The sequence below is a fragment of the Stereum hirsutum genome, assembly GCF_000264905.1.
Source record: "Stereum hirsutum FP-91666 SS1 unplaced genomic scaffold STEHIscaffold_5, whole genome shotgun sequence".
NCBI classification, from domain to species: Eukaryota; Fungi; Basidiomycota; class Agaricomycetes; order Russulales; family Stereaceae; genus Stereum; species Stereum hirsutum.
In genome coordinates, this window is record NW_006763135.1 from 2,138,688 (window position 1) to 2,153,192 (window position 14,505).

The 14,505-nt window shown below is 51.3% G+C and overlaps 5 protein-coding genes across 5 annotated transcripts; 2 read left to right on the forward strand and 3 right to left on the reverse strand.

Moving 5' to 3' along the window:
• Nucleotides 1-965: 965 nt before the first annotated feature.
• On the forward strand, nucleotides 966-2,938 carry STEHIDRAFT_54459 (uncharacterized protein; the record flags this gene model as incomplete). The annotated part of the gene is made up of 5 exons (XM_007302269.1): nucleotides 966-1,415; nucleotides 1,483-2,151; nucleotides 2,204-2,312; nucleotides 2,374-2,552; nucleotides 2,762-2,938. 5 exons carry the CDS (start codon nucleotides 966-968, stop codon nucleotides 2,936-2,938), a joined length of 1,584 nt encoding a protein of 527 aa, XP_007302331.1.
• A 404-nt stretch (nucleotides 2,939-3,342) lies between these two features.
• Nucleotides 3,343-4,014, reverse strand: STEHIDRAFT_120613 (uncharacterized protein). Its single transcript, XM_007302986.1, has 4 exons — nucleotides 3,878-4,014; nucleotides 3,732-3,805; nucleotides 3,585-3,670; nucleotides 3,343-3,510 (listed from the first exon to the last, which is right to left on the reverse strand). The coding sequence occupies exons 1-4, from the start codon at nucleotides 3,989-3,991 to the stop codon at nucleotides 3,470-3,472; spliced, it is 315 nt and encodes a 104-aa protein (XP_007303048.1). The 5' UTR covers nucleotides 3,992-4,014; the 3' UTR covers nucleotides 3,343-3,469.
• A 1,817-nt stretch (nucleotides 4,015-5,831) lies between these two features.
• On the reverse strand, nucleotides 5,832-7,573 carry STEHIDRAFT_95648 (DUF1212-domain-containing protein; the record flags this gene model as incomplete). Its single annotated transcript, XM_007302987.1, has 7 exons — nucleotides 7,547-7,573; nucleotides 7,283-7,488; nucleotides 6,921-7,219; nucleotides 6,741-6,865; nucleotides 6,545-6,685; nucleotides 6,063-6,364; nucleotides 5,832-5,990 (listed from the first exon to the last, which is right to left on the reverse strand). The coding sequence occupies exons 2-7, from the start codon at nucleotides 7,439-7,441 to the stop codon at nucleotides 5,832-5,834; spliced, it is 1,185 nt and encodes a 394-aa protein (XP_007303049.1). The 5' UTR covers nucleotides 7,442-7,488; nucleotides 7,547-7,573.
• A 1,088-nt stretch (nucleotides 7,574-8,661) lies between these two features.
• On the reverse strand, nucleotides 8,662-9,739 carry STEHIDRAFT_155799 (uncharacterized protein; the record flags this gene model as incomplete). The annotated part of the gene is made up of 4 exons (XM_007302988.1): nucleotides 8,662-9,197; nucleotides 9,258-9,354; nucleotides 9,412-9,517; nucleotides 9,696-9,739. The coding sequence occupies 4 exons, from the start codon at nucleotides 9,737-9,739 to the stop codon at nucleotides 8,662-8,664; spliced, it is 783 nt and encodes a 260-aa protein (XP_007303050.1).
• A 585-nt stretch (nucleotides 9,740-10,324) lies between these two features.
• Nucleotides 10,325-14,161, forward strand: STEHIDRAFT_95651 (patatin-domain-containing protein). The gene is made up of 21 exons (XM_007302989.1): nucleotides 10,325-10,367; nucleotides 10,442-10,630; nucleotides 10,686-10,761; nucleotides 10,819-10,906; nucleotides 10,960-11,015; nucleotides 11,070-11,171; nucleotides 11,229-11,335; nucleotides 11,392-11,404; nucleotides 11,455-11,485; nucleotides 11,550-11,655; nucleotides 11,709-11,752; nucleotides 11,815-12,056; nucleotides 12,119-12,216; nucleotides 12,273-12,367; nucleotides 12,420-12,498; nucleotides 12,552-12,592; nucleotides 12,650-12,751; nucleotides 12,807-12,877; nucleotides 12,941-13,026; nucleotides 13,077-13,185; nucleotides 13,250-14,161. Exons 2-21 carry the CDS (start codon nucleotides 10,446-10,448, stop codon nucleotides 14,060-14,062), a joined length of 2,544 nt encoding a protein of 847 aa, XP_007303051.1. The 5' UTR covers nucleotides 10,325-10,367; nucleotides 10,442-10,445; the 3' UTR covers nucleotides 14,063-14,161.
• The last annotated feature ends 344 nt before the right edge of the window (nucleotides 14,162-14,505 follow it).

Below are 14,505 nucleotides of genomic sequence, written 5' to 3' on the forward strand. Positions count from 1 at the left end.
AACCTTCGAAACCACCAGCTGCTTCTCGTAGAAAGGCCATGGGTGCTAAAAGCTCTCGTATAGCCAAACAAGATCCGGATAGTGCTTCTGACGCTCAGCAGACAGACGAAGATGAGGACGAGCCCCAGGAATCTGATGGTCCCCCTCCTCCACGCAGGACGCGTACTACTCGAAAGGCTCCCGAAGTCGTACCAGAACTACCAAAGAAGCCAGTCACTGCTCGTAGGACGCGTAAAGTTACGGCCGCCTCTTCCAACGAGAAGGATGACGAGGATGGAGAAGAAGACACCGCACCAGAACCACCTGTCACCAAAAGACGTCGAGGCCGTCCACCTACCGCTCGTGCTGCTGCGTCAGAACCGCCCAAGAAGTCGGCTGCAACTCGCAGGACCCGCAAGGCCGCAGACAAACCTGACATCGAGGACGAGGATGCAAACGACGACGCGGACCAAGCTAGTGACGAAGAGGTCAAACCAGACTCTGTTGTGGAACAGCCTTTCACCAAACCACGTCGAGGTCGCCCACCCAAGGCTTCTGCTGCTCCCTCAAAGCCCCCCAAGAAACCGGTGACTGCTCGGAGGACGCACAATGTCGCAAGCAAACTCGACGTCGACGACGAGGATGAGGACGTGGTCCCCCAACCTGCTGACGCGGAGGACGATGAAGACGAACTGCAGGGTCCTGTCTTAAAGGAAACCATCAACAAGAAACGCCCGGGTCGTCCCCGCAAGACAGCTACCTCGACTGTAGCTCCATCGAAACGGCGAACTGCTTCTGGACAAAATGGCAAACGGACGAGTAATTCCGAAAACGACGATGAGCACCAGGTTGATTCATCGAATGCTCAAGAGGTTGAAGAGGAGGATGATGAACTACTATTGTCGCCCAAGCGCCCGAGACAACCCCGGACCGTCCTCGAGGCTGTCGAACTCCCTCCCCGTTCCCGCGGCTCTGCGAATCCTCCCATGCGCTTTGGCCCACCCAGCCGCTCTGCTAAAAGGTCTGCGAAGCCACGTAAACCATCGCCCTCGCCACCTCGATCACCCTCTCCAGAGTTACATGTTGCCCCGCGTTCACCGTCACCGCCTCTCGTCATATTTCCTGCCCCTTCAGTCGATCCCCCTATCACTCCCCGAAAGCCAAAGAATCAGACGGTTCCAACTCCTCAGGCATCCCCTTCTCGTCGTCCTCATGGTCTTCCCGACCATCTTCATTCCTGTCTCAATGCTCAGAAACGTGCTATACTGGCTGCTCTACGGGCCCCACCGCCTCCAGAGTCTGATCGCGACGCCGAGTATCCTCCTGCGAATGACTTGGCAGCTCAACAGTTGCAAGCTTTGCTGTCCGGAACCGTCGACCGCGGAGAGGGCAACAGTTGTCTCATAGTAGGCCCTCGTGGAAGTGGCAAAACACGCGTGAGTACGACTGGCTCCCTATTTGGAAATCGCCGCTGAGCTCTTGAACGTTCTCATCGCTCTTTAGATTGTCGACGACGCAATAGCCAACCTATCTCAGGAGCCTATTCTCATTCACCTTTCTGGACATGTTCACACCAACGATCGTCTCGCCATACGCGAGATCGCTAGACAAGTCTCAAAGCAGACAGGGAAATCGTTCGAGACGGGCTCGGATGAGAACGAAGAAGATGATGGTCCTTTTGGCGACACAGTTCAGGAGCTGACTTTGCCCCCACCATCACATCTTCCTAGTCTTATTTCATCTCTACCGACCCTTGCTCGCCCAACTATCGTCGTCCTCGACGCCTTCGACCTATTCGCCCTCCACGGCCGTCAAGCGCTACTTTACTGCCTCCTTGACACAGCACAGAGCTGCCGTGTGGGCCATGGAACGCACGGGATCGCGATCGTTGGCGTATCCACTCGCGTTGACACGATCAATCTCCTCGAGAAGCGTGTTAAGAGTCGATTCTCGGGGAGAATGCTGAGGACTGCGGGGCCTTCCACCGTCGCGGAGTGGAACGATATCGCAGAGAAGGTACTGCGCGTGTCTGTGGATGGAGGTATCTCTGAAGAGTTCTCAGAGATGTGGTCGAACGCTATAGATGGGTTTTTGGCGGAGCGGACGGTCAAGTCGTTGTTGTCCGAGACTTTTGGGATTACTAGGGACGTTAGGATGTTGGGTCAGATATTGGTTGGTCATATTTCTGTGCGACGGAGTTGGCGTTTACTGATTGTTTCTGTAGACGAACATAATCCTCGAGTTGTCACCCAAGTCACCTTTCCCTACGGCGAATCATCTCTCTTCCGCAATCGCAGCACAAAGAGGTCCACCTGAATACCCATTCCTCTCATGTAAGCTCTAATCGACCTAAGCCTCTTGAGAATAATCATAACTGATCTATGTGCGATCCAGCCTTACCATACCCCTCAACCTGCCTACTCATTTCTGCCATCCACGCGCGCACATGTGGCCACGAACAATTCACGTTCGAGATGTTGCACGACGCCGTGAGCAATCAGATACGGATCTCGAAGGCTGCACGGGTCGAGGCTATCGGTATGTTGCCTTGTAGTCGGTCCGTTCTCATGACAGTAAGTCCATTCAGTCTTAAGCCCCTATTTCCCATACCTCGCCTTGCACTAGCCTCGCCCTCCCTCCATTCCTCCCTGTTCGTTCCTACCATGCCGTTTCTTCGTGGTCCATGTACTGACTATCCGTTCGTCTTCTTCATCAATGATTGACGCTTCTTCCTCGTTCATCCATTTCACGCCGTTATTCACATGTATGCACGCACGAACAGGCATTCGATCACCTCATTGCCACGAACGTGTTTGCGCCATGTCCTGTTCCTGCATCCAACAACCCCGGACGGGAGTTCATGAAGTATAGATGCATGGTGGAGTGGGATGATGTGAAGAGGGCGGTGGATGCGAAGGGGCAGACGAATCTGAAGAAGTGGTTCACGAAGCCAACCTAACCTGGACTGCTGAGTTCAGATTCTATTCTCTGTTTTTGTCCGTGGATTTTGTACAATATACTTACACAGGATCAAATGTATCAGTATCTCTGAAGTCATGATTTTCAAGAGCGTTTGCGTCAGCGGCACGCAACGGCGCCTATAACATCATTCGGGCCCGGTATGATGGACCACTTCAAAGCGTTAGATAGACGACTAAAAATAGCGCCTCATCTGACGTCAATTTCACATTTCCGTTCACCTCAACCACTATTGCTAATTTAGGGTTAACTGTCACCACCCGGGCCCCTTTCAGCATCGAATTCGCGCAACACGGATACAGCGGATCGGAGAACTCTCCGGTTGGCGACCATCGATAAGCCAGAGCTCGACGGCTCGACTTCGTGCAAGACAAGCTCACAAGACGCAGACAGCACACAGTACTAGTTCACGCAAGGATCAGAGTACAAGAGCACAGGTATTTGGTTTACTTCATGCGACTATATAACAATACATTCCGTTTAAATTGTGAAGTCCGTGACGACGACGCGCTTAGTACTCCTGGGCGACAGTCTCCTGGAGCTGCTGCTTGGCTGTAAAATGGACGATGGAACAATAGTGAGTGAAGTGTAAACAAGGTGGAGACGATGATGAGACAAGAACGTACCCTGGCGCTTGGCCTTCTCCTTGTCGACGTAGTCGAGACCCTTGGTCTCAACGAGACGGTCAACGAAGGCACCGGCGAAACCAGCGCTGGAAGGAACAAGGACGGGTCAAAATCGAGCAGAACCATAACACCGACGAGAGGACATACAGGAGCTCGGTGGCCTCAGCGTGCGAAGCGGGCTTGCCGTTGGCAGCCAAGTGCTTCTCCCAGGCCTTAGCAGCCTAGACGAGAGGACAATGGTGTGAGCGATCGTTCGTGGATGAACAGATGGGTGATGTAGATGGAAAGCTTACCTCGTAGGAGGCAGCGCCGGCAATGAGCTCGTGAGAGAGCTCGGCCTTGTGGGGGGCGTTGGTGGCCTGGTCGTAAGAGGAGGCCTCGTCAGAGCTTTCGTGGAACCAACCCATTGTAGATATGTGTGAGAGTGAAGTGGAGTGGTAGTGGTGAAGAAGAGAGAGATGGGGAAAGACGTTGGCCAGGGATGGGCTGGTTTATATACTCTCCCAGCGGGAGGCACATGCTGGTCATGGAAGTCTCCGAGAGACAGTCGCCACTGGTCGCCACCCCCTGTCACGCAGGAATCATCGCATCTGCATCATCGCAATTGGGGCAAAGCCGCCCCCGGCGCACCCTAGATCTTCTCGTATCCACGCGTCATTGCGCAATCGATGTGCAAGAGCATGCGCCAGGTCCGACTGCCAGGTCTCGTAATATTTTTGGAAACCTGAGGAGCAGGCAACCCAGGGCGATGATGTTGGATGCGTCGGTGCTGTGCCACTTCGAATTCGTTGAATGAAGGGGAAGAAGTTCTCCAACGATGTGCTGCGGATCGACGTCAGGCTGTGTCTCCTGCGAAGTACAGTATTACAGAGTCTACAAGAAATATACTCAGGTATTAGACCTTATATGTTTCAAGTTTACTTGAAACTCGTTGGCGGAAGATCTGTCCGATCCGCCAATGAGATTTCGCGAAAAATTCCAAGTTTTCACTAACATATAAGCCCTATTGAGAGCTCAACTGTCTGAGTTCGTTTGGCTGAGCGGCTAGGGCTCCGACAATAAGTCGGGAGTTATTAACAGCTGTAAAAAAGTGCTGTTAATAACTGTTTATAACTTGTTATTAACAACCCTCCCGATACGGTGCTATATGGATCTGTAAAAAAGTGTAAGAAATCCTTCTGTCTGGACGAGTAGATACGCGTTCAGGGAGGACTCTTTCGACTTCCTGACCAACTCCTGACGTTGTATTCCATCCTCTGTGACCCCTAAGCCGGCCTAGACATGACTTTACCCTAACCTATTCCCACGACGTTGACTGCCAGCCACAGCTTCCGAGTCTACGGTGGGTGTTCTCGCCAACGGCCTCATATTCCATGAGTGTATGTGCTGTAGAACTTGTTCTGGGAGTTCAAATAGTAACCAGAGACACTCAAAAGAACCGCTAGTGCTTCGAAAGCCCTCCAGGTCAGTCGAAACTGGCAGCTCCTGAGGGAAAATATAATATTTAAATTAATTTAAATATTGTGTTTTAAACTGTTTTTAACACCTGTAAAAAAGTCCCTCGAGGGCCGCCAAGTTACTAACACAGGGTACCATTGGCTCAGGACTTTTTGTCGGAGCCCTATGAGCGGCGCACTTGCCCTAGATACAGCCTGTGATGGGTATCTCCGAATCGCGTTACCACCATCCAGAGTGATGCTTCACATCTCCGCCCTAGATGTGAAGCAGATAAGTGTCGGGCGGCGGTCAGCCAAGTGATTTTACCCTATTATTAGGTCACTGTGCTTTCTGCGGATATTCGCAGAAAATACAGAGCCATAAAGAGCAGTCAAAAGAGCCGCTGTAGCCCCATCCGGAGTCGGAAAAGCCCCTGTCCGGAGTGATGTCATTCGGAACTGAACGAAGTTCCTATGGCTATGCGTGTAACCTGAGGGCGGTACGCGATGGAAGGGTGATGCAAGGATTCCACGGGAAGAGAGTTCCTTGAAGCTGCCAGAATCGAATCAATGTGCGCCCTCGAAACTGCGAGAACATTCTGCATATCTACGCTAGCGCAAACAGCCGCAGATCACGAATCCAAGAGGGTGTAAAGAGGCAATGTATCGCAAGCATGAATATTCGTCATGGGGGACAGGTATCATGCATTCGTGAGATAATGACACGACAGGGGCCACTCTTGATCGCCACATAGTACTTCAACATACTTTCGCCACACCTTGGCAATCCTTGGCCAAACAGGCGCCTCCGCTAGAATCCCCACTGTGAGGCCCTCTTCGCACCAAACAAGTAGACTAACGTTTGGCTCATGTAGAGACCGACAGTAATACCAGTCGTGACCGCAATCATGGCACCACCAATATCTATCCCGTTCCCGTTCGTCATCATCCCTCCTTGCGAAAGGCCTGACTGAAACGAGAAAAAATCAGAGATGATCAGTTATCTTCTCGATATCAGCTTATGAGCCACAAAAATACTCACTGGGACCAAAAACAAAACACCAGTGATCATAGCTGTGAACGCGGTCCCCCGCTTCGCCCTTCCATAGATCGTCCCAAGAACGCCCACGGAGACCGCCCCTATGGCAGAAACGATGTCCGCTCTGTCGTGTATATACACAGTCGTAAGCTTGTTCGCCGTCCATGCCACACACGCGATGAACACCATAGCTAGTAATTCCGCATCCACCGGCTGCAGGTTCGCCAACGAACTCAGCAGTGCGAACAATGGCACGATGAACAGTTGTGTCCACCAAGGGAACGGTTGGAGGTACCACGAGAAATCTGGTGAACGCAGACATCCGTCGACGACATGTTCGGAGGGGACCCAGGTCGCATTCATGATCTCGAATTCGCCGATAAGAGGTTGGGTGCTGTTCCAGATGGTGCTGTTTGTGGTGGTGAAGCGACCGGAGTAAGACTTGGTATCATCCACTGCAGCAGCAAGGTCATCAAGGCGGGAACGAGCTTTTGGATCGAAGAGGAGGTAGAAGTCGGAGCCTATCTGGAGGCCGAAGCCGAGGAAGAGGGTATAGGTAAGGGCGTAGACCATTTTGACGGATCCGCAGAGGATGTTTTTAGATGCGAGCTCCAGTGAGCTGCTCACTAGTGACAGAATAAGTTCGGATGATACGAAGTCCGGAACAAGGAAAGAACTCACGAATGAGAAACCCGGGCAAGATCGCGACTATGCCGGCGGAGGCGATCGCATCGTAGCAGAATATGTCCGATCGAATGCTGCTCAATCCGCGAGCAACGAACGAGATCAGAATAGTCATCGTGATCCTGCATAGCCGAATCAGCATTAAACGACGAGGCTAACACCGCTATAGACACTCACTCAAACACGTTCGCGTACACTTGGCTCTTCTGCACTACGGTCAATTGCAGTGCGCAAAGGATGAGTGACCCAACGCCAGCAATCCACATGTCGATGAATGATCCACCGAATGCGAGTGGGCAGATCAAGGCAGAAAGCCAAAATGCGAAGAAACATCGAGCCCATTTCTTGTATGCTGGTTTCCCGTCCATCAGCTCGTCAAGACGCCTGATTCCTTCTCGGGCCCCTATCTCGTCATGTAGGACCTTACGATAGATTTGATGGACTTCGTGCAGGTTCCCGAGGGCGAGTGAGGTTGGCTGCGTGATGTGAGATGATAAGGTTAAATATGATCACCGGGAAAGCTAGAATATATTTCTTACCTGGCGCATCAAAAATGTTTCCGTCGTCTTGGACTGTTCGTCTGTGAATGACATGAGGAAAACGGCAGGTAGATGTATACATTCTACGTTCAGTTCGAGTGTGCGAGACATCTCCCGTAGCTGGTTCTCGATGCGATGTGATGGCGCTCCAAACATCATGAGTGACTTCGCGAGTTTGATGAGGAATCTCTGTCGGGAGTGGACAGCTGTCGAGTTACACTTTAGATCTTGAAAGAGTTGAACCATCTTTGAGAAATGACGTACTGGTAACGTGGATATGGATAGTGCGATGTTCATCGAGGGCTTTATTCTGAGCCCCCACGGATAGGTCGTAAACGTCGACGTTTCCTCTCTCCTGTTTTCTCCTCTCGCGCCTCTTCTTCCTCGCCAATGCTCTTGGATCTTCCATCGGTGCTGAAACCGCATTACCGTCCACCGGTCCCCACCAAGATCCTTCCCTCCTTTTCAGTATCTCACCCTCGCCATTGCCTATAACGACAGTCTCGCCGCTTCCCCTTCGACCAGACTCAAGGTCCTCCAAGGTAGATGGGCGAGAATCCTGCAAGAAGCCGAACCAACCAAGATTCGGCCGTTCTGCCTTCAAGTCGTGCACGTCGACTTCCATCTCCTCGCTCCCTCTCCGAATATCATCATCCTGCACACCGGAAAATCCAAGACCAAGACCCGGACCCCTGACAGATCTCTCCGCATCCTCATCTCGACCTGCACGAGACTTCCGTTTGCGTATCTCCAATGCCATCGGATATCTGGCCGTCTGCACGTTTGGTATCGCCATAGGTTGCATAAGTAGCGGAGATTGGTACTGAGCATCGGTACCAGTGTGGTCGTAGTATTGTTCATTTTGGTTTCGGATGGGGGTTTGCCCATGTGAGGATCGAACGTGTGGGCTTGCGACGGGTGGAGGGGTGGCGAGCTCGGAAAATTGAGTTGGAAGGTTGGGAGGTTGTGGCGAGCTAAAGCTGAAGGCGGGGTTCCATTCTATTTGGTTCGAAGTGTCGTTCGTAGTGGGTGGTATGCGAGTGCTTGCCGATGAAGTGGCCGAGTGATGGTGACCCGCTGTGGCGCGGAATGACATGATGAATACAACGGCCTTGACGAGACGGTATGGACTGGGTCGAGCAGGCCTGCTCAACGGAGCCCTGTATGGGCTGAGGCCGGTCCTGAAGCAAAAAAAGAGTGAGAGGAAAAAATGTCTATAGAAGACATCAATGCGTCGTTCAGATATCCATGGGGTGAGACCACATCGGGAGGCGAAACTGACGGTCTGAAACCTTGTTCGATCCAAGTTTCACCCCGAGTGCGGTGACTGTCTGAGACCGAGTAGCACATGAATTGACACAAAAGTAGTAAAACGTAGATCACAGCTTAGCTAGAGTCCTAGGGCTCGAAGCTATGTCCACCGCTTCCTCCCACAAGTCCTCGACGGCTTCCCAATAACGTTCGGGGTCTGTTCTAGCATGAGCGACATGCCCACTCTCCTCGAACTGGATCATATGCACTCTGATCCCTTCCGCTCGGGCTCCCTCAGCATGCGCATCGATACAGGCCGCACTAGAGATCTTGTCATTGGTAGAGTACACGTACAACCGTGGGGTTGTCGTCGACGTCCACGGAAGGAAGTCGGGTGTGTTTAGTGTAGCGAGAGCTGATGACCATGGATCCGGCTCGCGGGCGATCATCCTGGATCCGACTGCGTAGAGATACAAGGATGAGATGAAGAGCATAGCCATCGACCTCTGTAACGAGTTCTGTATGGGCGAGGCATAGCCGCCATTGGCAGAGGCGAGAGTGATATCACCTGGCGAAGAGTCAAAGACGATTGCGGAAGGCGCGGGGTAGGAGCGCGGCATACGCGTCAGTGACATGGAGACTTCAGCCAGTGTCCATGCCCCACCTGCAGACAAGTAAGATAGGTTATGTGTCATTGTACAATACACGGGCTGTCCGGACGTACCAATAGAAAAGACATGCACGAGAACTCGGGGAGGGGATTGATCGCTGCGCGCCAAAGCATCGCGGATACGTTGTGCCGGAAGGCGTGCAGAATCTTGCTGATGGGCTCCAATGAGTTGAATGGCATGATGCGTCATGTCAAGGTGTGCACGTACCCTTGCCTGGGCCGTCTTCGTGTACCACATCGGGTCGATGGAAATAACGAGTTGGGCACTGCCTGGAAAGATACGCTGGTAGGCCTCTGTATAATACTTTACGTGCCTTTCCACAGCGCCAACTGCGTGTCAGATTCAAGGCATAGGTCGAGTCGGCACAGTGTGTTCACGTCGAAGTTAGACAAGAGTATAAACCCCATGAACAGATGATAATCAGGCTACAGACGTGGCAAAAACGTGATTCAGATGTCGATAATATGGTGCAAAAAATCAGCCAAGCTTACGATGGATTTGACGGATCGTCCGCCTGTCTTTGCTTGGGAGACATGATGGAAGTCGTGAGTGCGACCGAGAGTCAAGAGTGGAGATGTCCCGAGACCACAGTCTAGCAGAAGTCGAAGAGCATTTAAATATGCCTGATAGCCCTATGGCTGTCATGTCAGAAGTCTGTTCCTGGATGCTATGGATGTGTATCTCAACGTGCGGCAAGATGGAGGAGGCATTTGGAGGCGTCAATCTCGTAATCTAGGACGAGGGTCAACCACAATAAGGATTAATATCGTCTGACAACGAGCATAGATGACAGCCCGTCAACTACACAAATTCACAACCTGGCCAGATTTGTCCAAGTCAACTGAGAGTAGAGCATTGTGCTTCAATATGTCCTCGTCGAGCATCATGAAAGGCAGAAACAGGATGTGGGGAAGACCCAACACATTGCCACTGTGGCCCAATGAGCGTAGCGCGGAACGTGGCGTCGTGACGTTGTGGGCGCCAACTTTGTTGCTAGACTCTGTTCCGGCCACCTTCACTCTCCAGCTGCCCACTTCATCTAAACACCCTTCTCCATCTGCTGCATGCATTTCGAACGGAATGCCACCACCACAAACACCCAAACCGGGTCTATCTGACCGCTACTTTGAGGAAGAACTCTCTATAGATTATGTGAATCATGCGTATGTGCTCTATAGCATCTCTAAGAATTTACCCCGCATTTATCATTTCATCACACTCCTGTTTTGCTATGCAGTCATATGAAAGCTTTCTCGGAGGCTCTACAAGCCGACGATAACTCCCTGGTACCAGACCCCATCCCTTCACCGACACACAGCTCTCGTCCAAGCACACCGGCTCTCTCTTCTCACCATCACCATCCTGCTCGAATCCGGAAGGTTTCTGCGCTTTCAGACTTTGCTCCTGTGAATGTGAAGGTCAAGAAGTGAGGATTCCTATCATTCAAACGTCACGTTTACTGTCTAACGTTTTCAATTCAGGCGAAGACGAGGTGCTGACCGGGGAGTAGAGAGGAAACAGGAATGGTTGTATCTGCTCGTTCGTTGGCCCTTGCTGGTACGTACTCACCCATAATACGCTGTGTTTACTTCTCATTGGTGATGGTTCCGATAGTTCTTCATATTTCTTTTCATTGCATGCGAGTTCGGCTTCTACGTCATCATCCGTCAAATGGTCAATGCCAAAGAATGGCTCTCTGCCTGTATGCCTCATTATATCTTCTTCTCTTACCCAACACTCATGATGATTCTGAAGGGCGAGGGCGCAAGGGACTTCTGAGAGCACGTCTAAGGGCTGCCAAGTCTTATGAGGTGAGGTTCGAAGCGTAACGGTGCATGTTTGGCTCTGACAGTGTTAGGCTCTAGGAATGGAAGGACTCTGCTGCTGTCTTGGACGACTACTTGAAGTTCAATGAATGGAAACGCATCGACGAAGATGTCTATTATGACTGGAGACTTGTTCGGAAGGTAAGCCAACGTTTCCATGACGAAACGAAGTATCTTCTGGCTCACTCTATCTTATAGGTTAAACGTTCCTTGAAAACACTGCGTGAGAAGGGCGATGCTAGAGGTGTGCTTGGTGTCCTCGAGACGTGTATGAGGACAAATTTTGCAGGAGTAGAGTCCGCCAGGTATGTCCATATTGACTTCACCGAGATCATATATATACGTGCTCACTGTAGTACAGATTGTACAGCGAAGTATGTGTTCATATATTGCCTCCCTTTCTTTGGCTCAACGTTATGCGTAGACTTACTACGGGACCAAAGATCTCATCGAATGTTCGCAAGCCTTTTACTCACGAAATAGATATCTTACTGACACGCTTACTTGTCCTATCCATAGCTTATTTCTCGGAGCAAGAGCTTTCACTCGAGTTCATTCGTAAGAGCTCTGTACTATCCATCGAAGAGAAGAAGAGGTTCTGGAAGAGCGTAAATACTAATCTCGGGTAAGTTGAGGCCTCACTCGTCCAAGCGAACTCGAAACTCATCTGGCCTCCAGCTTAACTGCATTGTGTCTATCGGGGGGTGCATCCTTTGGCTACTGTGAGCGTCTATGATCCACTCACCTCCCATACTCGAATCGAACCGTCCTTATCCCCTGTCAGATCACTTCGGCGTCGTCAAGGCGTTCCTCGACGCAGGCCTTCTTCCCCGTGTCATCACTGGCACTTCGGCTGGCGGTCTGGTCGCCGCTTTGGTCTGCACTCGCACCGACGAAGAACTCAAACTTCTCCTTCGGCCAGAACTCGCCCACAAGATCTCAGCATGCTCGGAGCCCTTCAAAGTCTGGTTCAACAGGTTTTTGAAGACTGGCGCAAGGTTTGATAGCGTGCAATGGGCTAGCAAGGTTCGACTTTCCGATCTTCCTACTCCGAATCATACTCATTAAATAGCCCTTGGCGTGGACAGGCTTGTTTCTTCACTCGAGGCTCGATGACTTTCCGCGAAGCGTACATCAGGACTGGCCGTGTACTTAATGTCTCTGTCATCCCTGCTGATAGACACTCGTGAGTCTGGCTAGTTCACTTTTCACAATGTCATCCATTTACGCCGATGAACGTAGTCCAACAAAGTTATTGAACTATATTACGGCTCCGGACACTATAATATGGACGGCTCTTCTAGCTTCGGCGGCCGTACCTGGCATTCTTAATCCTGGTATGCAGACACATATCAGCTTGACCAAGCATTGAACTGATTTCGTCCGTAGTCGTATTAATGCAGAAGCTCAAGGACGGCCGAGTCGTTCCTTGGAGTTGGGGCAGCAAGTTCAAAGACGGTTCGCTGAGGTACGTGAGTATCACGAGGTTTATCGTTAGCAGATCTGACACTGCGCGGACAGAGTTGATATCCCTGTCCAAGCGTTGAATCTGTACTTCAACGGTAAGACTATCTGTTCACCTGACGCTTGCGTGTGTTGCTTACTTGTATTGTCCTCAGTTACACATCCGGTTGTCTCGCAAGTAAATCCTCATGTCCACCTCTTCTTCTTTGCCCCCCGTGGATCCGCCGGGAAGCCTGTGGCACATCGGAAAGGCAAAGGTACGCTCCACATACTTTTTGGGCCCCGATATTTGCTTGACATACCCGTCGATAGGCTGGAGAGGGAACTTCTTGCTTTCTGCGGCAGAACAGTGGCTCAAATTGGAGCTCACGAAGAACTTCAAGGTATGCTTATCCAACATTTTCCGGACTATTTTGCTGGTTACTGATTATCATGATCCTTCCTAGCTTATTCGCGACCTCGAGTTATTACCGCAATTACTGGGTCAAGATTGGTCAAGTGTTTTCCTCCAAAAGTTCGAAGGAGCAGTCACGTTAGTATTTTCATCCTTGTAGCCGGGAGATGTACTGACAGAATATCCAGTATTTGGCCCAGGACTCGCATCATGGACTGGTTCAGGATCCTGAGCGACCCGGATCCACCAGAATTGGCACGTATGTTGCAAGTAGGGCAGGTTGTGACCTGGCCCAAGGTGATCATCCCTATACACCGCATGAACTACAGTTTCTCATCCTGATCATTTTCTTTACTACCAGCTCCACATGATCGAGAACCGTCTACGCCTCGAAAGACAAATATATCTTGGCCGCCAAGAGGTCCGTCGAGCTCAGCAGGGCCGCATCAAGAATCCAACACCTCTACCACCTCTTACGAACGGCCAAAGTCGACATAATCCTATCGATGTGGAGTCTGCTGTTCCCACTCCGACCAACCCAGAAATGCCTCTATCCCTCGACACGGACGCCGAGTCGGCATTCGCTAACGGGACTCATTGGTTCTACAAACGAGGACATGCTCCATCTCCTGGCACTTCAGGAACGTCGACCGCGAAGGAAGATACGGCTCAATCTCGGAACCAGAGCCCTAACTCTCGTAGAGATCCTCTGCGCTCTCCCGTAACCAGACGGAAGTGGGCAGCCGAGGTCGTCCATACGGAATCTGGAGATGCAGATGGCTATGAGGATGAAGATAGCGGGAATGGTGCAACGGACGATGTATCGACTTCACCGCCGAAGGCTGGGTCATCACATGCAAGAGCGCGAACAGAGCCTGGAGGTTCCTTCTTCCACCGTTTGAGGACACAATCGATAACTAGCCTTACCGTGCCTTCTCCGTTCGCTAGTCTGCGTAGGAAGAGCGGATCAGTCCACACAGTTACGCCAACTGCAGAACAGACTTTCGCTTTTAATGCAGACCCTTCATGGAGTACTGACAGCTCGTCTGGAGATGATCTATCGTTAGAGGAGCAGAGACATATTCACCATCCGTCTGCGGTGTATCCGCCAAATGATTGGCCGAGTGTTGGGGGCCAAGATGGGGAGTCGCCAGGGGACGACGACGCGTTTTAGCTAATCAAGCTATCGTAGTTTGCTCTTTGTATAATCCAGCATAATGCACATATGTATTCCTAGTTGTTAATCGTTTATAGCTGTGTTTATCGGACTGCTATGTTTAGTTCCCTCATTTGTGTGGCGAGGCGTGTATTTCGTGTGGCGCAGACGCGTCCTCACGTGCTCGTGACACGCTAATTTGCGTGGGGAAACACGCGTACGGTCCCGCGAGAGTCAGGAATCTATATAGTTGCTCTCCACCACAATCAACTGTAGGCCCCAAGGATAGCTTCTCACAATCACAATCATGTCTGGTGGAAATCGCCTTCAAGTCACTGCAGATGATATGCCCGGTACGCTTGACACTCCTCGAAGCCCCTCAAGGAACGCAAGCAATGATCGTGAAGCTCGTCTCGCTGCTCTCGAGCGTAGGCTGCATACTCTGCCAACAGTCACATCAA